This window comes from Bison bison, unplaced genomic scaffold (genome assembly GCF_000754665.1).
Source record: "Bison bison bison isolate TAMUID 2011002044 unplaced genomic scaffold, Bison_UMD1.0 scf7180017864249, whole genome shotgun sequence".
In the NCBI taxonomy this organism is placed as follows: domain Eukaryota; kingdom Metazoa; phylum Chordata; class Mammalia; order Artiodactyla; family Bovidae; genus Bison; species Bison bison.
The window spans coordinates 1995551-2015403 of record NW_011494821.1 but is presented as its reverse complement, the minus strand read 5'-3'; the positions used below and the strand labels follow the sequence as shown (position 1 = coordinate 2015403).

General features: G+C 51.9%; 1 protein-coding gene across 1 annotated transcript in view; it reads left to right on the top strand.

Annotated features, from left to right (window-relative positions):
- SLC13A5 (solute carrier family 13 (sodium-dependent citrate transporter), member 5) overlaps positions 1-19853 on the top strand; it is a 27991-nt gene extending 8138 nt beyond the window's left edge. The window contains exons 5-13 of the mRNA XM_010847511.1: positions 6-39; positions 1051-1216; positions 2894-3016; positions 6728-6937; positions 7915-8015; positions 9044-9162; positions 11151-11312; positions 14069-14206; positions 15354-19853. Coding sequence (XP_010845813.1) covers positions 6-39; positions 1051-1216; positions 2894-3016; positions 6728-6937; positions 7915-8015; positions 9044-9162; positions 11151-11312; positions 14069-14206; positions 15354-15479 — 1179 coding nt within the window. The 3' untranslated portion in view covers positions 15480-19853. The remainder of the gene's footprint in view (positions 1-5; positions 40-1050; positions 1217-2893; positions 3017-6727; positions 6938-7914; positions 8016-9043; positions 9163-11150; positions 11313-14068; positions 14207-15353) is intronic.

Below are 19853 nucleotides of genomic sequence, written 5' to 3'. Positions count from 1 at the left end.
TGGAGCTGGCAGAAAAGGGCAAGGCCGGCGAGCTGCCTGGTGAGCCCCTGGCCAGGGAAGTCTTCTCTGTTTCCAAAAACTTGAGCCACCTCCCTGCTTTCTGGAGCCCTCTTTTTCACAAGCACATAGAGAAATACTTTGAAATGCTGTTTTCCTAACTTTTAGGAATGTGATTAGTGTATAAAAGTTCCATCTTTTCGTGGAGCTTACAGCAAGTTCCCCCCGCATCTGTTCCTGCCATGATAGAAGTCAATACATGTTGATATGATTATTCATTTGGGTATCTTTTGAGCACCTACTGGATGCCCTGGAATCCTTTCTACCCCTACTCATCCTTAGGGAGGCCTCCTCTGAACAGGCCAAGTCTGTCTGCCACTCTGTTCCCACAGGTTTTGGGGTTGGTGGTCACACCTTGGCTTCCCCACTGAACACTGAGCTCAAGGAAGTCAGAGAGTGCCTGTGTCTTTCCTCTGCCTCGTTCATCCCCAGGGCCCTGCATGGCCTCTTGGGGCCTGTGCTGATGACCAGACCCTGGGCCAGGTCCTGGGCTACAGAGATGAAGCAGACACCCTTGTACTGCAGATTCATAGAGCCTGGTGGGGTGGGGTCAAGAGGTCCCTCGAACAGTTCATTTGACTTGGGAGAGACCACAGAATGCCATAAACCAGACACGGAGGAAGCGCAGAACAGGGAGAGGACTTGCTAGGAAGAGAGGACATCTGAGATGGATTGGGACTACCGCCTGCCCCCACTCCCTCCAGATGAAGGGAACATCTTGACTGAGAGCAAGGAGGCAGGAAAGAAAGGAGTATGTCTGAAGCTGCTGAGTTTTTGCACGAGACGTTGAAGAGCCGTGGGACTTGACCATGGGTGGCAGATGGGGTCAGACCACTGCCTGGGTCTTGAGGCTGAGGAAGGAAAACCTGGGGGAGGAGCCAGCAGAGCTGGCATGCCCAGAGCCTCAAGTCAGCAGCTGGGTCAGGAGCTGGAGCTAGAGCTGGGCAGGCAGCCCCCAGGGCTGGCTCAGCTCATGGCAGTATGCCCACACAGGGAACCAAACAACTTTGGAAGGTCCCTCCATGAGGCAGCAGGAGGTCAACAGGAAGAACGCGTGCAAGGCCATGACCCTGTGCATATGTTACTCGGCCAGCATCGGAGGCACCGCCACCCTGACCGGGACGGGACCCAACGTTGTGCTCCTGGGCCAGATGCAAGAGTGAGTCGCTGGCCATGACTTTGGGGACAATAACAGGGTGAGAGGGACAGGGCTGGAGGGGCCCACCCACCTCTGCCTCCTCTTCAGCTGGGCCCTGGGGCTGGGGGGACATGTCAGAGCAGGGAGGATGGGCTGCCTTCAGCCTCTGTGGCCCAGCCCCCCTGCACACACTCAGGACCCCACAGCGGGGGAGCTGATGTCCATAGACAGGGTTGCTTTTCTCCCTGGGGCAAGTCCCACCTTTCTTTCCCGGGCTCAGGATTCTTGCTCAGAAGGAATGTGGATTGAACCCAGAGCCAGCCAGGGGAAACAACATAGTCCAAGAAGCAGGGTCCTTGGTTAAAACTTGTAGAAAACAGACACCTCTAAAGACACTCCCCTCAAAGCTGGTTCACAACCTTGCTGTTTAACGATGATGGTCCTATGACGTCGGCGAAGGTTAGCGGTTAGGTCAGCTGGTGCCTCACCGGCTCACTCGCTATGGCCCTTCTAATTGCCCTTGAGGGGATGTGTGCCCTTGTGGGGCTCCAGGTGGACCAGGGGGCTGTTTGGAACTTTGCAGCCTTAACCAGAAAGGAACCAGGCTCTGAGGACTCAGTTCTGTGCCTGGTCTTGTGAGGCTGGGATCACAGAAGTGAGAGGGTCTTGGGGCCTGCCAGTGGGATACTTGAGGGCAACTGAGGGTAGCAGACGCCTGGAGAGTTCTGATGGGTCATGTAAATGTGTTAATGAAGATAAGTACAAATCGTAGTAGGTACAGAGAGAAGGAACAGAAGTATGGTGGTGCCTGTCCTGTGCAGACAAGCACCCTGGACAGGGGTGCAGAGGGAGGCTTGAGGGTGGGAAGGCAGGCCTGCAGCCTGGCAGGGTGGACACTTGAGATGGAACAAGCAGACCGCTTTGCTTCTGCAAGTGTTTTCTGTAATGACAGCCTTATGCTTCTCCCCAGAGCTCCTCTGGGCAAAGCTGCCTATCTGCGCTGAGTGAGAAAAACTCTGTGGCTGTGTTGTTGAGTTCATCAGTCGTGTGCGACCCTTTGCAACCCCATGGACTGTAGCCCACCAGGCTCCTTAGGCCATGGGATTTCCCAGGCAAGAATACTAGAGTGGGCTGCCATTTCCTCCTACAGGGGATCTCCCTGACCCAGGGATCGAACCCATGCCTCCTGCATTGGCAGGTGGATTCCTTACTGCTGAGCCAGCAGGGAAGCTCTGTGCCACTTCACTCTTGGGCTAAAGGGATCAATGCCTGGGGCTGGGGGTGGAAGTGACCCTCTTCTAGCCCCCAGGAAACATTGTCTGATCCCACCCTGGGAAGCTTTTGAGATTTGATCTTTTAAGGGGGCCCTTCTCTTGCGAAAGCCCACACCCACTGGTTGATTCTGAGGAATCCGTGGACCCCTGGACCTGTTGGCCAGTTATGTGTGTACAAAGGTGTATTCTTCTGGACTGAAGGGCCTTGCTTTTCACGAGCTTCTCAGCTGGTGTGGACCCCTAGGAGGGTCGGTTGGTCACACCTCAGGCTTGTCTTGTGTGTGGCTATGTTCTGGGGCCCTTGCTTCAGGCCAGCTCTAGGGGCCCGGCTGTAGCTCAGCCTCTGCCCAGAGGGCCTGGCCTGCCCGCTGTCTCGGCCCAGCGTCTGGTGGAGACGTGGGCGGACTGGTGCTTCTCCCGTCAGGTTGTTTCCAGACAGCAAAGACATCGTGAACTTCGCCTCCTGGTTCGGATTCGCCTTCCCCAACATGCTGATCATGCTCCTGCTCTCCTGGTTGTGGCTCCGCTTCATGTACATGAGATTCGAGTAAGTCTGAGACGGTGACACAGTAGTGGGTCTAACCGTGCCGGGTCCTGCAGCAAACCCCTCTGGCTCAGCAGCTGAGTCCAGAGCGTGCTTCCTGTCCGGTTCCGACCATTTCTCAGCAGCCCCTCTCCTGCTGGCTTGCCCTCCATTTCCTGCCACCCCTGTGCCTCCCCATGCCTTTGCACGTGCTGTTCCCTCTCCCCGGAATGCCATTCCCTGCCTTCCTCCCTTCTAACCTCCTCAGTCTTCAAGGCCAGTTCCAACATTTCTTCCTTGGCAACTCCTTTCCCAGCTTCCCCCCAACCTGTCCCCCGCCATTCTGAATCTGATGACTCCTAGCTTTCTCACTGCTCCGGGCCTCCCTGGACACTCCAGGCTCTGCCCACCCACCCGCCTCTGCCATCCCCCGGCACCTGCAGTCATGCTCCAGTACTGCCCCCCACCCCGAGCTCCTCTGTGGCCTGCGGGTAAGTCCTCTCTGACCCCCGCATCCGCCCAGCGCCCAGCCCAGGGAGAAGGAGCAGGTGAGCCATTGAACGCGAGTCAAAGCAATTAACGAGCGCTTGTTCTTGGTGTAGGACTGGACAGACTTCCACTTGGCTGCAAGTGTCTTTTAGGCCAGGTCACGGCAGACGGCCTGAGAGCGTCCCAATCAATCCAAGCCCAGATTTACTGAAAGCTCACAATGTTCCCAGAAGCACGCCACTTTTGCAAAGTTTACCTTCTGGTTCCCAGCACACAGGCATGGTTTACCAAGGTCAACCTTGACAGCAGCCAGGCTTTGCACAGAAACCATGACGCGTGGCTGACAAACACGTCAAAATGTTGTTGTCGTTTCAATTTTTTTTTAAATTTATTTTTATTTATTTGACTGCCCCCGGTCTTAGTTACGGCACTTGGGATTCTTCGATCTTTGCTGTGGCACATGGGATCTTCATAGGGGCATGCGCGATCTAGTTCCCTGACCAGGGGTCAAACCAGGGCCCCCTGCGTTGGGAGCATGGAGTCTTAGCCCCTGGACCACCAGGGAAACCCCTGTTGCTGTCATTTTTAAAAGCACGGACTTATCTCCGTGAGCTGCGTGCTCTGTGCCTTAATTCATGGGGAGCTTGAGCTTCAGTGAAAAATAGGCCTATGTGGCAGGAGAGAGGAGACTTCAGAGATGAAAGGCAAAGATGCCCACGAAAACCTGTGAGTTAATGGGGAAAAGGGGGCATTTTGGTTAAGTTTTCTTCTGAAGGACGAATTGTTTTGAAAACTACAGTTAAAAAAAACAACAACAAACTCCATCCATAATCAGAGCAGCTGTAATAAAAACATAAAGGTAGACTTAGGCCTCCATCACATCCCCACCCTGCCCCGTGTCCGGACCCCCTTGTGAAAGGGAAGCTGCTCCCTTAGGCGCCTGCCTGCCCAGCTTGAATCCTTATCTGGTTAGTCATGGAGAGCAATGTCAGGGCCATTCCCTCCAGCCTAATTCAGAAAAAATGGATCTTCCAGAGTTTATGGGCAGCTTCCTAGGCCATGTCCAGCCAAGGAGGCCGCAGCTCACCCCAGGACCCCTCAGGACTCGTGGGATATTGCTGCTGGTTTACACCCAGCCCTCCTTATCAGGCTAACCCCTGAGTCAGGGAGGAGGATTCTCCTGGATCTCTTCCAGAGCTCGGGGTCCCTTGGCCTCTCCAACAGCATGTCTACCCAGTTCATCAGCATCTCGAGGAAGGCCATTCTACTGCAGAAGGATACTGTGGACCCACCTACCCCCCCAGGAATCCCACAGGAAGGCTGGATCCACCTGCCTTTCTCTCATACCAGCCCAGAGGTCACCAGATGGATTAACCCAAAGATAAGCGTGGAACGCTTAGTCTCAGGGGGACCTGAAGGCCTGGCGGCACCACTATGGCAGGGCCAGCACTGGACAACTGAATATATGATGCTGCCCCCAGAGTCTGCAGCCGCTGTGTTGTCAGGATGTGTTCCCAGCATCAGAAAAGAGCTGGGCGGCTACCAGAGTCCCCCCCCTTATCCTGTTCTGGAAGGCTGAAGCTTCTGGCCCAGCCCCAGAGCCTCAGGAACTACAGGAGACAGTAGATTAGTGGCGGGTAGAACACAGACTCTCATGCCCTGGGGGCGAGGACAGAGAAGCCACCTCCCACCCCAGTGGAGCCATCCCCCTGCTGGATGATCTAGAAGGTGTCCCTGGTGGGTGACCCTGGGGACAAATGGCCTGGCCTCTTGTCCAAAGCGGAGATCCTGGCAGGCTGTGTAGACCTGAGTTCCCAGCCCTCACCCTCGTCGCGTCCTTTCCTTACCCCTGAGCACCACGGGAGGAAATGTCCAAACATCCCTGAGCCCCTGCTCCAGGCCGTGCCGCATCCCCGGGCTGGCTCTCGCCCTCTTAAAAGCGGTTTGCATCTGCCCCTGGCTCCAGCATTCAGCACCTCGGCACCTATTCCACAACTCCTGTACTCCTTGGAGTACAGGGACTTAGGGTCCCAGGAAGGACTCCCAGAAGGGAAGGCTCTCTAGGGACAATCAACTTGGCCTTGCCACCACCTTCAGGCTGATGGGTTCCTCAGGGTCAGCATTCTGTGTGCCAGCGGCCCCAGCCAGTCCCTCCCCAAGACTTCTGTTGTTTAGTCGCTCAGTCGAGTCTGACTCTTTGTGACCCCATGGTCTGCAGCACGCCAGGCTTCCCGTCCTTCACCATCTCCCGGAGTTTGCTCAGACTCATGTCCATTGGGTCAGTGATGCCATCCAATCATCTCATCCTCTATTGCCCCCTTCTCCTCCTGTCCTCAATATTTCCCAGCATCAGGGTCTTTTCCAATCAATTGGCTCTCCCCAAGGCTAGGTATCCTCCCCAGGGAGATGTGCTGCAGGGTGCCCTGGGCAAGTGTGTTGGCCAATGGGCCCTGGTCCCTTGGGAGCCCATCCAAGAGCAGGACCTGGCTGGCTTCTCCCTCTGCCTTAGCCACACTCACTTCCAGCCCCCGGAGTCTGCTGGGTCCCTAATCCTACACCTCAGCTCCTTGGAATGTAAGCACCCACCTTCCTCCTGCCTGACCCAGTCTGCTGGGACCTGTCTTTGTTCCTTGTGTCCTCCTGAGCCACCTGATGATGGGGACTGGCATGCCAGTACCATTGAAAGCAGCTACAGGCCACAGTGGGAGAAGGAAGACAGGGAGCTTGTGAGGGGGCCTTGGCTCCACCGCGAGCTGGTTCCATATTTCTCAGTGTCCCCTAGATGATGGCAGCAGCTGGCCTCTAGGCGACTGGTACCGGCCAGGACGCCCTTGCCAGCAGTGGCTTCGACTCTGCTTGTTTCTGCCCCCTCTGCTCCTGTCCATCTGCAGTCCATTTCGCTCAGTCTCCCACCTTCATGGCCATCCTCTCTTCCTGAGTCTTGATCTAGACTGGCCATCCGACCTGTGCCTTCTCAGGCTTCCTTTGGGGGCACCCTCCAGTTCTGGGGGCACCCTGGGGCATATGCTGGGCACACAAAACAGACTTTGCCACTGCATCCTGTGAAGTCGGGTGGGCAGATGACAGAGAAGGGGAGTGGGGAGGGACTTGCTCAAGGCCCCCTGGTGACGGGCAGCCCGCTGCGGCTTTCTATCATGTTCTGCTGCCCGGCATTCACACTTCCATTCAGCCAGTCCTGGGCTAACCAACACGCTCCCCCCGCCCTGTCATCTTTGCCTCCTCTAGTCTGTCCTGGGGCTGCAGCCTGGAGAAGAAGAGCGAGGAGAAGTCTGCCCACGAGGTGCTGTGGGCGGAGTACAGGAAGCTGGGGCCCCTCTCCTTCGCTGAGATCAACGTCCTGCTCTGCTTCTTTCTGCTGGTCGGCCTCTGGTTCACCCGGGACCCCGGCTTCATGCCTGGCTGGGTGTCGATCGCCTGGACAGAAGGAAAGACAAAGTAAGTGGCTCCTCCCGCAGCACCTTCTGTGGCTCTCCTCCTTTTCTGCCATCCAGTTCTGGAACGTTCTGTTGGTTTCCGGACTTGCTTTTGTCTCACCAGTCTTCCCAACAAGCTCACAGATGTGTTCTTGTGGTCCCTCAGGGCAGCCAGGCTGTGATAGAAGTTCGTTGGGCGAGGACTGGGGCTCCCAGTGCTCCGGTTTCCCAGTCTCTGTTCTACCGTCTTTCCTTTCTTATCTTTCTCCAGATTCGGATGAGTCCCTCTGAAGATGCACATCCAGGGTCCAGAAGCTTCTTTAGAAAGAAAAGAGGGGGATATGGAGTTTCTCTTCTGGCTAAGTTATGTGATCAGAAAGGAAGAAAAGTTGAGAGCATGCATATCCTAGAAAAGAAGGAAGATGTGGTCTGAGAGATAGCCACCTGTTCGTGCCTTATTTCATTCTGAAGGTCTGCTTGGGGTCACCCCAGAGTCCTTCTGGTCACCCTGGTGACCCCAGAATCCAGAAAATCTGGTTGAGAAGAACGCACAAAGTTCACCTCCAGAGCAACACAGGCTGAGAGAGGGAAATGAGTCGCTCAGGGTCACTCAAAGACGGTGGCAGAGCCAGGCCAAGAATGTAGGCGTCTTGGTTTCCAGCCTGGATTCAGTCCGTCTCAGCACCCCTGGTCTCGGCCTTCGGGGTATCAATTTTCTTTCTTTTCTTTCTTCTTTTCATTTTTATTATTTATTTATTTATTTGGCTTTAGTTGCAGCACGTGGGATCTAGCTCCCCAACCAGGGATTGAACCCAGGCCCCCTCCATTGGGAGCGCAGAGTCTTAGCCACTGGACCACCAGCGAAGTCCCGGAGTATCAGTTTTCTTTCTCAGAGGAGCCAGCTTCCGCATGTAGGAGCATTCAGATACAGAGAAGTTTCGTGGCGTGACTGTCACTCCAGCCAAGCTGGGCTAATCCTCTGTGCTTGTCCCTGCCCAGGTACGCCTCCGATGCCACTGTGGCCATCTTTGTGGCCATCTTGCTATTCATCATGCCTTCGCAGAAGCCCAAGTTCAACTTCTGCAGTCAGACTGAGGAAGGTAAGGCTCCTGTCCTGGCCTCCCACTCATCAGGGTTGGGCCCTGGCAGCAAAGGGTCTCCATAGATTCCCTGGGCCCAGGAGGGAGAAAACCTCACCCTGTAGCAAAGGCCTGGCTAGATTACAGAGTCTGAGCACTGGGTGTTTTCCAAGACTGCCCTGGGTATTGTTCAGCGCAGGACCTCTTCTCTTGCTTTTTAAGCATTTGCAATCTCATTTATTTAATAAGAGGAACAGAAAGGGACTTCCCATGATGCCATCAGTATTTTGGGGGTTTCTCTCTCCCTCCCAGTCTTTGTTAATATGCATATAGATATTATATAGCTATAATCAAAACATTTCAATCTGTTTTCTCTGTTGGATTTTGTTTTCATGTTTTTGTTTGTAGTTATTCTATAAACATTTCCTGTTACTGTTGCAGTCTTCAAATTTATTTTCTTAATTATGGCGTTATATTGTATCAGGGGGCTGTAACCATTCCCCGGTTATGGAGCATTCTGACTATTTTGAATGTTTCATTATTATAAATGAATGCTTTTGTATATATAGCTTTTTCTTTGAGGGTGTTTCTTCTGTAGGATAAATTTCTAGCAGTGATGGTGCTGGGGTACAAGAGTATATATGTCTTAAAGGCTTTTAACATGTATTGGGAGATAGCTTTTCAAACAGGCTGTACCAATTTATAACGCTACCAGAGCATATAATAGCTTTAATATATCATGTCTTTACCAGCAATTGATGTAGTGATTACTGTACATTTTAGCTGATTTACAGCTATGAGATGGTACTCATTGTCCTTGCAGGCTTTTATGCCCCCTTGATGAGATCACTTTTATCTCTTTTTCTTGCTAATGCTGCTCTGGATTGTGTGTGATTTTTTGTTTGGCTGTGCCATGCGACTTGTGAAATCTTAGTTTCCTGATCAGGGATTGAACCCATGGCCATCAGCAGTGAAAGTGCAGCGTCCTGACCACTGGATCACCACTGGAATTCCTAACGTATGTGGGTGTTTTTATCGTCTCTTCTCAGAAAGGAAAACTCCATTCTATCCACCCCCACTGCTGAATTGGAAGGTGGCCCAGGAGAAAGTGCCCTGGGGGATCGTGCTTCTCCTGGGGGGCGGCTTTGCTGTGGCTAACGGATGCGAGGTAACTTCTTCACTGCTGGGGCGGTGGCAGGGTTGGGGGGCTGCCTAGGGCCTCTTCCTTCACCGAGAGGGCAGCTGAGAGCCTCTGCACCCCTCCTTCCCAGCACCCCAGGGCTCTGCCTCTGTGTTTGTCTCCTCCACGTAATTGCACATTTCAGGAAGACAGTGCCTCTGTCTTGTCATCTGCAAACCCTGCATCATGCATAGTACCTGGAACAGAGAGAGTACTCTTTGACTGATTTCAGAGATGAGTGAACAATCGTGGTTAGCCAAGAGAGGCGGGGGACACTGGGAAGTCTCCTGGGGGGCTGTGGGAATAATGATCTCTGCTTTGATTTATTCAAGGCAACTCTTTCTTTCAACTCTTTGTGAATAGTTTCACCATTTCCTTTGCTTCATCTACCTGCTGACCTCTTTTGTTGATACAGTTGCCATTTAGAAATTTTTTCTCTAGCTAGGTATGTAGTGGCATCGGAAGAGAAGAACAGCATTTGGAAGAAAATACCCTCAAAAATGCAACTTTCTTCCCTCCCTCCTTCCCTAATAGGGAAGAAATGAGCTAGAGGGGGAGGGGACGAGCCGCCTTGGTGCTGCTGTCCTTCATCCATCTGTCCATCCATCTGTGCATCTGTCCATCCATCCGGGAATAGAATGTTATAAACTTGGTCTTACTATTGCTGTTTGCTCAGTATCTAGGACAGCCTGGCGAGTAGTGGGTTCATAACTGTTTTTTTTTTTTTTTTTTGATGAACATATCCATCCATTTAGTCACTTCTCCATCCACTCATCCACCTATTTATCTCTCATTCATTCATCATCAAACCTTCCTACTATGTCTATGTTAGGTCAGGCATAGGAATTACAGAGGAGATTGAGATGCAGTCTCTGATTTTGAGGATTTCCCATCCTAGGCGGGGGCAGGGGGTGCATATCTGGAAGAGCATTTCAGAAAGAAGTGGCACACGAGTGAAGAAGTAAGTGTGAAATAATCCAGCTGAAGAACAGCAGAAGATAATAAGGCTGGTGTTACCTCCCAGAAACTGCTTCACTGAGGGTCAAGATAAGGAGTGTGGACTTTATTCTGAAAGTGGTGGCAGCTACTGAAGGGCTGAAGCCAGAGAGTGACTTGGTCAGATCTACACTTAGGAAAAATCTCTTGGATGTTTGGAGTGGAGGCCTAAGAAGGGTGGGGCTTGGGGGAGACCAGTAGATACTGTACAGCCTTCATCTAACACAGGCTCAGAACACTGGACTCCATGGACCACTCTCTCCTCCTTGAAACTCTTTCCTCTTTTCATCCCCAAGACACCATTCTCTCCTACTTTTAACTCTGGTTGTTCCTGCTCTGCCTCCTATGCTGACTTTTCCTCTATTCTCCAATAAATATGAGTGTTCCCGAAGGTTCTATCCTTAGCCTCTTATCTGTTCACTTTTCATTCTCTCCCTGGACAATCTATTCTCAGCCTAAAGCCCCAAATAGAAATTCCCCAGTTTCTGGCTCAGATCATTCTGTTGAGCTTCAAAAACTGTGGGAGACTGAGAGGAGATGATGGACTTGAGATTGTTTGGGTGACATGGTCACCGGGCATAAAGAATAAGGGGGAGAGAGACCCCAAGATGACTCCTTAGCCTTCTAGGTTGGGTGAGTCTAGTCACTGAGCTGGGGAGCCCAGGGGGAGCAGATTCTGGGCTAGAGAGGGTGAATTCAGGTTGGGTCGTATTGAGTCTGATATGCTCCTGGGACATCTGGGTGGAAATCCAGACAGTAGACCAGCTGGGCTGGAGACAACAGATTTCAGAGACAGCAGAGTGAGGTTGGAGATTGAAACTGTGGGCATGGATGACAGCACCTATGGTACGTGTTCAGAGAAAGAGAATTGGAAGTGAGGTCTGGTTTGAGCTCCTCGGAGAAAGATGAAGGTCCCTCTGGGCTCTGGAGGAGCTGTGAGCCAGTAGCCCTGTGGTGACTGCCCTCCCTGTGCTTCCTAGGCTTCAGGGCTGTCAGAATGGATGGGGAAGCAGATGGAGCCTTTGCACACTGTGTCCCCGACAGCCATCGCCTTGATCATGTCCTCACTCATTGCTGTGCTCACCGAGTGCACAAGCAACGTGGCCACCACCACCCTGTTCCTGCCCATCTTTGCCTCCATGGTAAGTGACTCGGCTGGGGGAGAGTCGTCATTTCATAGGAAGCTGACTGGGTCCCCAGAGAGGCAGTGACATCAGGGGCCCAAGCCTGGCTAGGCTGTGGAGACCCAGGTCCCTGAGCCCTCGCTGGCCCTGGTCCTGCCCTTAGTGCTTTGCTGGTTCTTCTGGTATCCTCCATGCTGACCCAAAGTGCTCAGCAAGAACCAGGTGCTCTAAATTTGTTTATAAATGTAATTGATTATTTCTCAAGCTCGGGAGGCAGGGCTGGCACCAAGGATGCCATGGGGGAATGATAGAGCATCTCTCAGAATGTAGCACAGGTGGGTGGGAGGCCTGCAGGACAGGGGACACCACAGGCTGGAACCCACCAGGAAGAGATCTTGGGGAAACTGGAGCCTGGGGATGGTGGGAGGGGAGAGGACGTTCTGCAAAGATGGAGTAGTGGCATCTTAGGTAGGCCTAGATAGTGGCAAAGGATAGTGGACCCAGCAGGACAAAGGCACAGAGGGCCCAGCTGGACAAAACCCATGTAAAGGAAATGGTTGCATAAACTCCCAGAAGCCCTGCTTGGCAAGCTCAGGTATCGTGGAGCAGTGTGCACTGAGCCTAGAGAGCTTGTGAATGAGGGTGCTGAGTGTCAGGCTAAAGAACTGTGTTCTCTGGGGAAGCGTAGTTTTGAGTTGGGCCTGAGAAGAAAGCAGAGTGTATAGGAAGCTCGACTGCCATCTTTTCTTGCATTTCCTTCTGTCTCTCATCACATGGCAGTACCAACTCAAGGTGGCACAGAAAAAGGCCTAGGTTTAGAGTCAGAAGACCTGAGTTCAAGTTCAGGATCTTCCAAACACATCACTCAAGTTCTTTCTCCTATGCGTGCGCTGAGGGTCAAATAGGATGAGGGCTATGAAAACCCTGTGTAGATGGGAAATGAGCCTGGGAGAAGCTCTGGAGTTCAGAGGACAGACTTACAAAGGCCTCAGCACAAGACTGAAGTTGGTAAATTTTCATTCAGTTGCCAGGGTGTCCATGTGTATACAAAGCAAACTCAAGTGACTTTCTCTTTTCTTTCCAAGTGAAGATGGAAGAGTTAGGAAGAGCCCATCTCCCCCACCCCTCAGCAGGTGGCCTAGAACGAAAAGATGCCAAGGAGCCTCTTTTGATGTTGGCCATGCAGTAGTGAGGACTCCCTCCACTCACAGAGGCCTGGCTTTCACTCCCAGACCAGACAGATAAATGGGGGTCTTTATCGGAGCGGGTGGTCAGGCCTTTCGGAAACAAGCTTTTCTAGAATCAGAAGCCCTGAGTTAGAGTCCCCACAGGCCTCACATCTGGCTCAGCACCACATGTGGGCAAGGGGAAGGTGGTAACTTCCCAGGTGGGCCCAGAGACACGTGGGGTGCATACATCATGAGGGAAACCGGGAAGGAAACTGGTTCCTCTTAGTTATCCTGGAGGAATGCAACTGGCACGGCCTTTTCTGAGACCTGTTTACTCATAGGAACTGTAACCTGAAACCCTCTCACACCCCTTGACTCTAGGGATTTTACGTTCAGGAGTCTATCTTAGAAAAATTATTAGAGATGCTTACAAGTTTATACCATAAAGATGCACATCACAGAACTGTGATAAAAAAGACTTCCATAATAGTAGGGGATTGGTGAAATAAGTTACATATTCAGACAATGGAATACTATCAAGTCATTAAAAAATCATAGTCTTGAAGGATACTTCATAAAATGGGGACATGTAATTTTTCAAATGTGTACATACACATGGCTGGAAAATGTCTAATAATACAAAGAGCATACAGACCCTTACCCTCTAGCCTCCTCCCTAGAGATAACTCCTATTAATAATTTCTTAGATATCTTTCTGGGTGTGTAACACACACACATACATGCAAGAATGCACACACATGCACACACACTCTCTTTTTAAAAAATGTCATTTCATAGTCCTGTTCTGCACCTTAATGTATTAAATCGTATCATACATGTTAGAGATCATTCCATTGTTAAAATGTAAAACCTACTCAATTCTTTACAGCTGCAGACGATTCCATTGTTTGTATAGATGTATTTTATTTGACCATCCTGCTATTGATGGCTGTTGAGACCCTTTCCTGTGTGTTTTGCTGTTACAATGTTGCACCAAACAGCTCTGCATGTGTGTCTGCCCTCAAGTGCATGTAGATCCACATGATGAATTATTCATTTTGGTAGATATTGACAGACATTACAAATTATATCACTGATTTATTCAACAAATATTTATGAGCATCTGTCTACTCTGTGCTAGACACAGTAGGTGTGGCTCAATTTTAAGCTTTAGAGTAAAAGAGATGGATACCAAATTCCATATGCAAAATGAACCCAAATGTGTATAGAAACACATACATACTGAGGCACATACACAGATGAGTGACATGGTCCCTGCCCTCCAGGCTCCCTCTGCCTGTATCAGGAGAGACAGACATGCACACATGGGTGGCAGGAGCATCCAGCAGTCTCTGGCATATAGTAGGTGCCCAAGAAATATATGTTGAATGAATCAAGGGGGTTCAAAAAGGCGTGCTGGGGAGTTTAGCCTTCAGGGTCCAGCAGAGTTACTATCCAGGTGTGGCAAAGGGCAGAGGACCCAGCAGGACAAAGGCACAGAGGTGGGAACGCGCTTAGCATGTTAGGGAACTGCTTTTCAGACTGATGGTCCCGGCAGCTTTGTTTTCTGCACCTGTGACACTGCAGTGCTGCGTTTTTCCCCAGTCACGTTCCATCGGCCTCAACCCGCTGTACATCATGATCCCCTGTACGCTGAGTTCATCTTTTGCCTTCATGTTGCCCGTGGCCACCCCGCCTAACGCCATCGTGTTTTCCTATGGACACCTCAAGGTTTCCGACATGGTAACGCTGCTGCTTTTGTTCACTCCCATCAACTATGATCCTTTGGTCCTGAGGGATGCCCTGTGATGTTAAACAGTTTGGGACCAAATGTCCAGACCTAACTCCTTCTTTGCACTTATAGGCAACTTTTTCTTCTTTTCTGACACCATCTCTTATTTCATAGACTGTTCTGTCTCCCAAAGCTGAGAGGTGGGTTACAGAATCTCCCATTTGGAGGTGCTCGAGCAGCTATCAGGGGAACCTTCACTGAGCACTTGGACGGGGTGAGGGTGGGGGTCCCATATGGCCAATGTAGACTTCACAAATAAGCAAGAACCCAAGAGGAGAGTCAGGAGGGACGAGGCTGAGAATAGGGGAAAGACGAATGGCAGCCAAAGAGACTGATAGAGGCTATAGATGGAGGCGGTGGGGGGCGGTGGCGATGGGTGGTGGGGGGCGGGGCTTGGGGATGGGACACCACTGCCTGGGAGGAGCAGATGCTGCCCTAGAAACAAGTGCAGCCAAAGGAGGGACTCTTCTGGCAGAAGGAGGGCAGGTCTGCAGCGGCAGAATGGGGAGAGGCCAGTGTGCAAACGGGGCAGCCAGTGAAGAGGGACCATTCCCCGGCCCAGTCAGGTGTCGGTTATCTCAGCACCGCCACTGGGTATCTTTGGGGCTCCATGGGGCATTCTCACACAGATGGCAGTCCCAGAAACCAGGGACTGCAGGCTCAATTCTGATCCCCAGTGAAAAATCTGCCACAGGGTTTGAGGGCAGGGGTTAATGACCACGCAAAGAAGGCAGCTCAGGCTCTGGAAAGGCTGGTGTGCGTCTGTGGGAGGGCGAGGGTGCTGGGGTGAGCTCTGGACCAGAACTCTTCAGTAACTCGCTTGCCTCCCTGAGGCCCAGTTTTCCAGGTGTCCCAGTGGGCCTGGAGAGTCTGCCTGTCCTGCCTGTTTCCCAGGCTGCTTTGAGCAGTGATGACTTGTACTGGACGAAGTTACTCTGCCTGGGGGTGGGTTGAGGACAGAGCCTGGCCTGGGGACGGGAGGCCCAACCAACAGCTTTGGTTCCCTTCTCCAGAGCACGGATCCCCGTGTCCCACTCACATTTGTTCTGACAGCCTGGCAGACCCAAGAGTGCTAACTTTGACCCTGTTCTTTTCCAGATGAAAACAGGACTAATAATGAACGTCATTGGAATCACCTGTGTGTTTTTGGCCATCAACACCTGGGGACGGGTCATATTTGACTTGGATCAATTCCCTGACTGGGCTAATGTGACCACACATTGAGACTTTGGAAGAGTTGCAAGACCATGCCCATGGCCCCCACCCTCCCAAGGACTCTTGAACCTTCCAGTATGACTTGCCACAGAGCTTTGGGGTTCATGTCCCAAAGTGACCCCATGATGCCCACACCCTACGGAGACCCAGCTGACCAGGCCAACTCTTCCTCCAGGCCTGGGGTCTCAGCTGGGGATGGGCTTTGAGAGGGCAGGCTCTGAAGTGAAGGGAGCCTGCCGTGAGTCTGCTGGCATCCATCTTTGCTGGGGGCCTGCCATCACCTCTGAGATGGTCAGGGTCCTGTCCCCACTCAGCCTTGAGCTGGCCCCCCCGGGGCTGGGCTCTGGGGTTCACTTGTCATTCACATGGGAATCAGATCCCAGCTTGGGAGGTGAGAAAACAACCTTCCAGGCCCCATGCCTCTCCCAGCTTCCCTTAGGCTACCTTGGATCCCTCCTGGCACTAGGAGGGGTCAGTCCACAGCCCAGGGATGGAGTGTCTGGTCCTGGGCAGCTTCCCACTACTAGAGTGAGAGTGGGAATGAGAGCCTCCTGGGACCACTGGGAGTAAGGATGAGGAACTTGAGTTGCTAACGTCCGGATGACACTGCCTGCTGCACCCCACTTGTAATCTGCTCAACTGTAACTGATGATTTAGACCCACTCCCCAGCTCTGCAGGACACCTCCTCAGACCCCTTCATGGTCTGGCTGACATTTATTGGGATCCTCCCCGGCAGGTTAGTTTGTCTCTTCCAGAAGATGCTTTCCTGCCCCATGACAGCTGGGGTCACACTATATATGGGCAGTGGTCATACTACATATAGGCTCCTTTGGGCCCATAGCTGGAGACCTCGGTCCACCCTCACCTGCAGGTGCAGGGGGATGGATAGCTGTTAACCACCAAGAGCAGGCTTCCTTCAGAGCCTGTCTGTCAGGCCGGAGTTTGGGCTCCTCTGGGGAAAGCTCCCTTTGCTGATTGGCCCTGGCAGCCACCTGGTACGGACAGAGCATCGCTGAGAACCAGCAGCGCCCAGTGGTTCCCGAGCAGACAGCTCCTGCCCATGTGTGAATCTACCTGAAGATATGGGACCAAGATTCCAGAGTGGCCTGAGAACCCTCAGAACCTCGGGGAGAGATGCGTGAGAGAGTCCTGTCCTCTTGCCCACCAACCCAATTTTCTTTTCTTCCTGTGCTGCGCCACTGATGGTATTTTTCAGAGCAGGAGAAAGTCTGGGAACCTAAAGACCCCCACTCTCTCTACTCGAGGGCCAAGCATATACAGCTGGTTCCTTGCGGTGGGGTGAGTCCTGACCGTCCTGTCTCCAGTGGAAGGTGCCCCAGGCTGTCTCTGGCTTTCTGCTCTGTGCAGGACGATGGGGTGGGGAGAGGCAGGTGGATGAATGAACACTTACACATTGCCCACTTCCACTGTGCCAGGCCTCCCTGCACCCTGCTAATGATCTCATTCAATCTCTGCTGCAGCCTGTGAGATAGGCAGGTGTTATTCACCTCCTCTGTCTTTCATTTGGACTGGGGCTCAGAGAGGCCACATCGTGTCCAGTAGTCACACATCCAGTTAGTGGCGGCTGAGGTTCTGATTCAGACCTGCCACCGCTATGTCCACTGCTGCTTCCTTTAGCCATTAAGGGCCTTGGCCTTGTGGGGCCTGTAGGGAAAGGTGGGTGACCAAGAGCAGGTCTACCCAAGGCCCTGCCTGCTCAGGGATCATCAACAAGAGCCCCTTGCTGCTGCCTCCTCTGAGAGGGCTCAGAGCTGTCCTGGAACAGATTGGGCTGGTCTTTGCCCTAGAAGAAACAAAGCCTTTGGTTGGCGAGAGCAGCGTGGAAATGGGCCAGCTGCTCTCCCACCAAGGTGAAACTGCACCACCCCTTTATCACTACTCCCTACACTGCTGCTGCTGACATGTCTGCCCTCCCCCCCCGCCCCCACAGTGAGGGCTCCGAGGACTTGCACAGCCTGTGGGGTCCAGTACCGCCACTACGGCAGGCCACCACAAGCGTGATTAGTAAATAAAATGATCAGTATGGTCAATTGGATGCATGCCTGGTGGTAAGTGAGCAAGGTCAGTGAAGGTCATCCAAGGTGGGGAGCGAAGGATGAGTAAGACTGGCCGAGTTGATGGGGGAGGATGTGGTGGCGTGGGGGAAAGGGTGGGGAGATTCCAACTGATTGAGGAATGATAAGAAAGCTGGGTGGTGCTTCAGGAGAGCAGATTCCAAGGTCGAGGAGGCTGACCAAAGGCTGTTTTTAAACAGCTTCTCTTGAACTTGGCTGGAGTTGCACTAACGCTTGTGGCCAGTGCCATCCGGATTGCTTTCAGCTGCAAGTAAGAGGAAACGTAGCTGGCAGTGACTTAAATTATAAGAGCAGCATTTGCAGTTCAGTCGCTCAGTCGTGTCCAACTCTTTGTGACCCTGTGGACTGCAGTATACCAGGCTTCCCTGTCTTTTACCATCTCCTGGAGTTTGCTCAAACTCATGTCCATTGAGTTGATGATGCCATCCTATTAAGGGCATCTAATGTCTACTTACCAAGAAGTCTGGAGCTAGACAGTTGCTGGCACGGGACCAGCAGCTCACTTGGGCCACCAAAGACTCAGGCTTGACCATCCACTCTGCCATCTTAAGGATACTGTGGCTTCACTGTCACGCTTAACTCACACTGTATACACTTGCATTGAAGGCAGGTGTACGGGATGGGGGCTGATGGTGCCTACTGCATTTTCTGCTTTTAGTAGGAGAGCAAAAGTTTTCTCAGAAAGCCCCTCAGTCCTCCTTTTATGTCTTGTGGGCCAGAACTAAATCATATGCCCACATTGAGGCCAATCGCTGACAAAGGGGAACTGGAATACCATGAGACCAATTAGGATGCATCTTTTGGGCTTGGGAAATTGGCCTATGTTTCCTGAAATCAAGAGATATCTACTTACTATGAAATATGAGTCTGGCAGGAGGAGAAAAAAAAAGGCTGGGAGCCCTTGGGTAGGTGATGAACCAGGGTCTGGTATTATGACTCTTTCAGAGGGCTACCCTCACTCCAGGCTACTTGAGTGGCTCCCTTTCCATGGAATTCAGTAGAAACACATTCTGTGTTTGGTCAAGAATTTCACCTCTGCCTCCACTTCCAGGAGAACCACTGGTTCAAGAGGCTAGAGTCTGAGTCATGGACGAAGCTCAGTCCTGATGTCAGATACTGAATAAGTAAGCCCACTCTCTGGGCCTCAGCTTCCATCAGGGAGGGGCTGGACTACAGCATCTGTCAGGGCCTTTCTCCAGAGTCATGTCAACCATTAGCCCACTGACCCCTCACTTGCTTGGGCCAGGTGTGGCCCCATGGTGTCTCAGCTTAAAGTCTATTACATGGCCCGTTCCCTGCCCCCATCTGGGTCTCAGCCATTTGCTGAAAACTCTGAGACCTTTTCCCCATTGATATTTTGCCTCTTCCATTTTGTCAAGAGGTTCAACACAAGACCCTTGATTTTTCTCAGCACACAGCAGACATATGGGCCCAAGGTGAGCCGAACACATATCCTGACCATATGTGTTGCTCTCTGAACTGTTCTGCCAAGGACTTAGGACTCCACAAGGATCCTATGCATTCCAGGGTTCCTTCTTGGATCCTGTCCCTCTGAGCTGAGAACTTCCTTAGGGCCTCCTCTGGCAAAGCCAGTGAGCAGGGCATCTCCCTGGCAGGTGAAGTCTCCTCCCTACCATCGCTAATGCACAAAAAGCATGGATAATGAAGCTGTTGCTCTGCAGGGAGTCAACACAGTGGCACAGAGTCCGGTTCTCAAAAAGAATACAGACATTCCCAGGTAGGACCTTTGATGGCATATTCTTGTTTGTGGAAATAAAGATCAAATGCTGGATTGTCTGTTTAAAAACTATACTTGGCAGTCCTATTCTTAGCTCAGAACTCCTTCTATGGTGCTCTCTCCCTTGGTTCAATATCAACTTAAAAGCCTTGTTTTCTTTCCACCAATGATGCATTTTTTCACATTAAAAATTTTTTTCATCACGATAAATCTTCCATGTCATGGGATGGGTTTTTATATTCTTCAACAGAAAGCTTATCATTTATGGCTGAAATCCTTGTGCCCAGATAGATATATACTTGTTTATTTACCGTGGTGTCTTGACCCAGGATTCAGGTTCTCACTTCCCTGCCCTGGACATGCCTTCCAGGAGCTTCTCTGATAGGCTTGTGCACATGCCAACTTCCACTCTCAGAGACACAGGCCTCCCGCTGCTGGCAGTGTTAGAGCATCAGGCTTGTCTCTGCATCCAGCTACCAGAGAAAGCTTCCTTGGTGGCTCAGAGGTGAAGAATCTGCCTGCAATGCAGGAGACCCGGGTTCAATCCC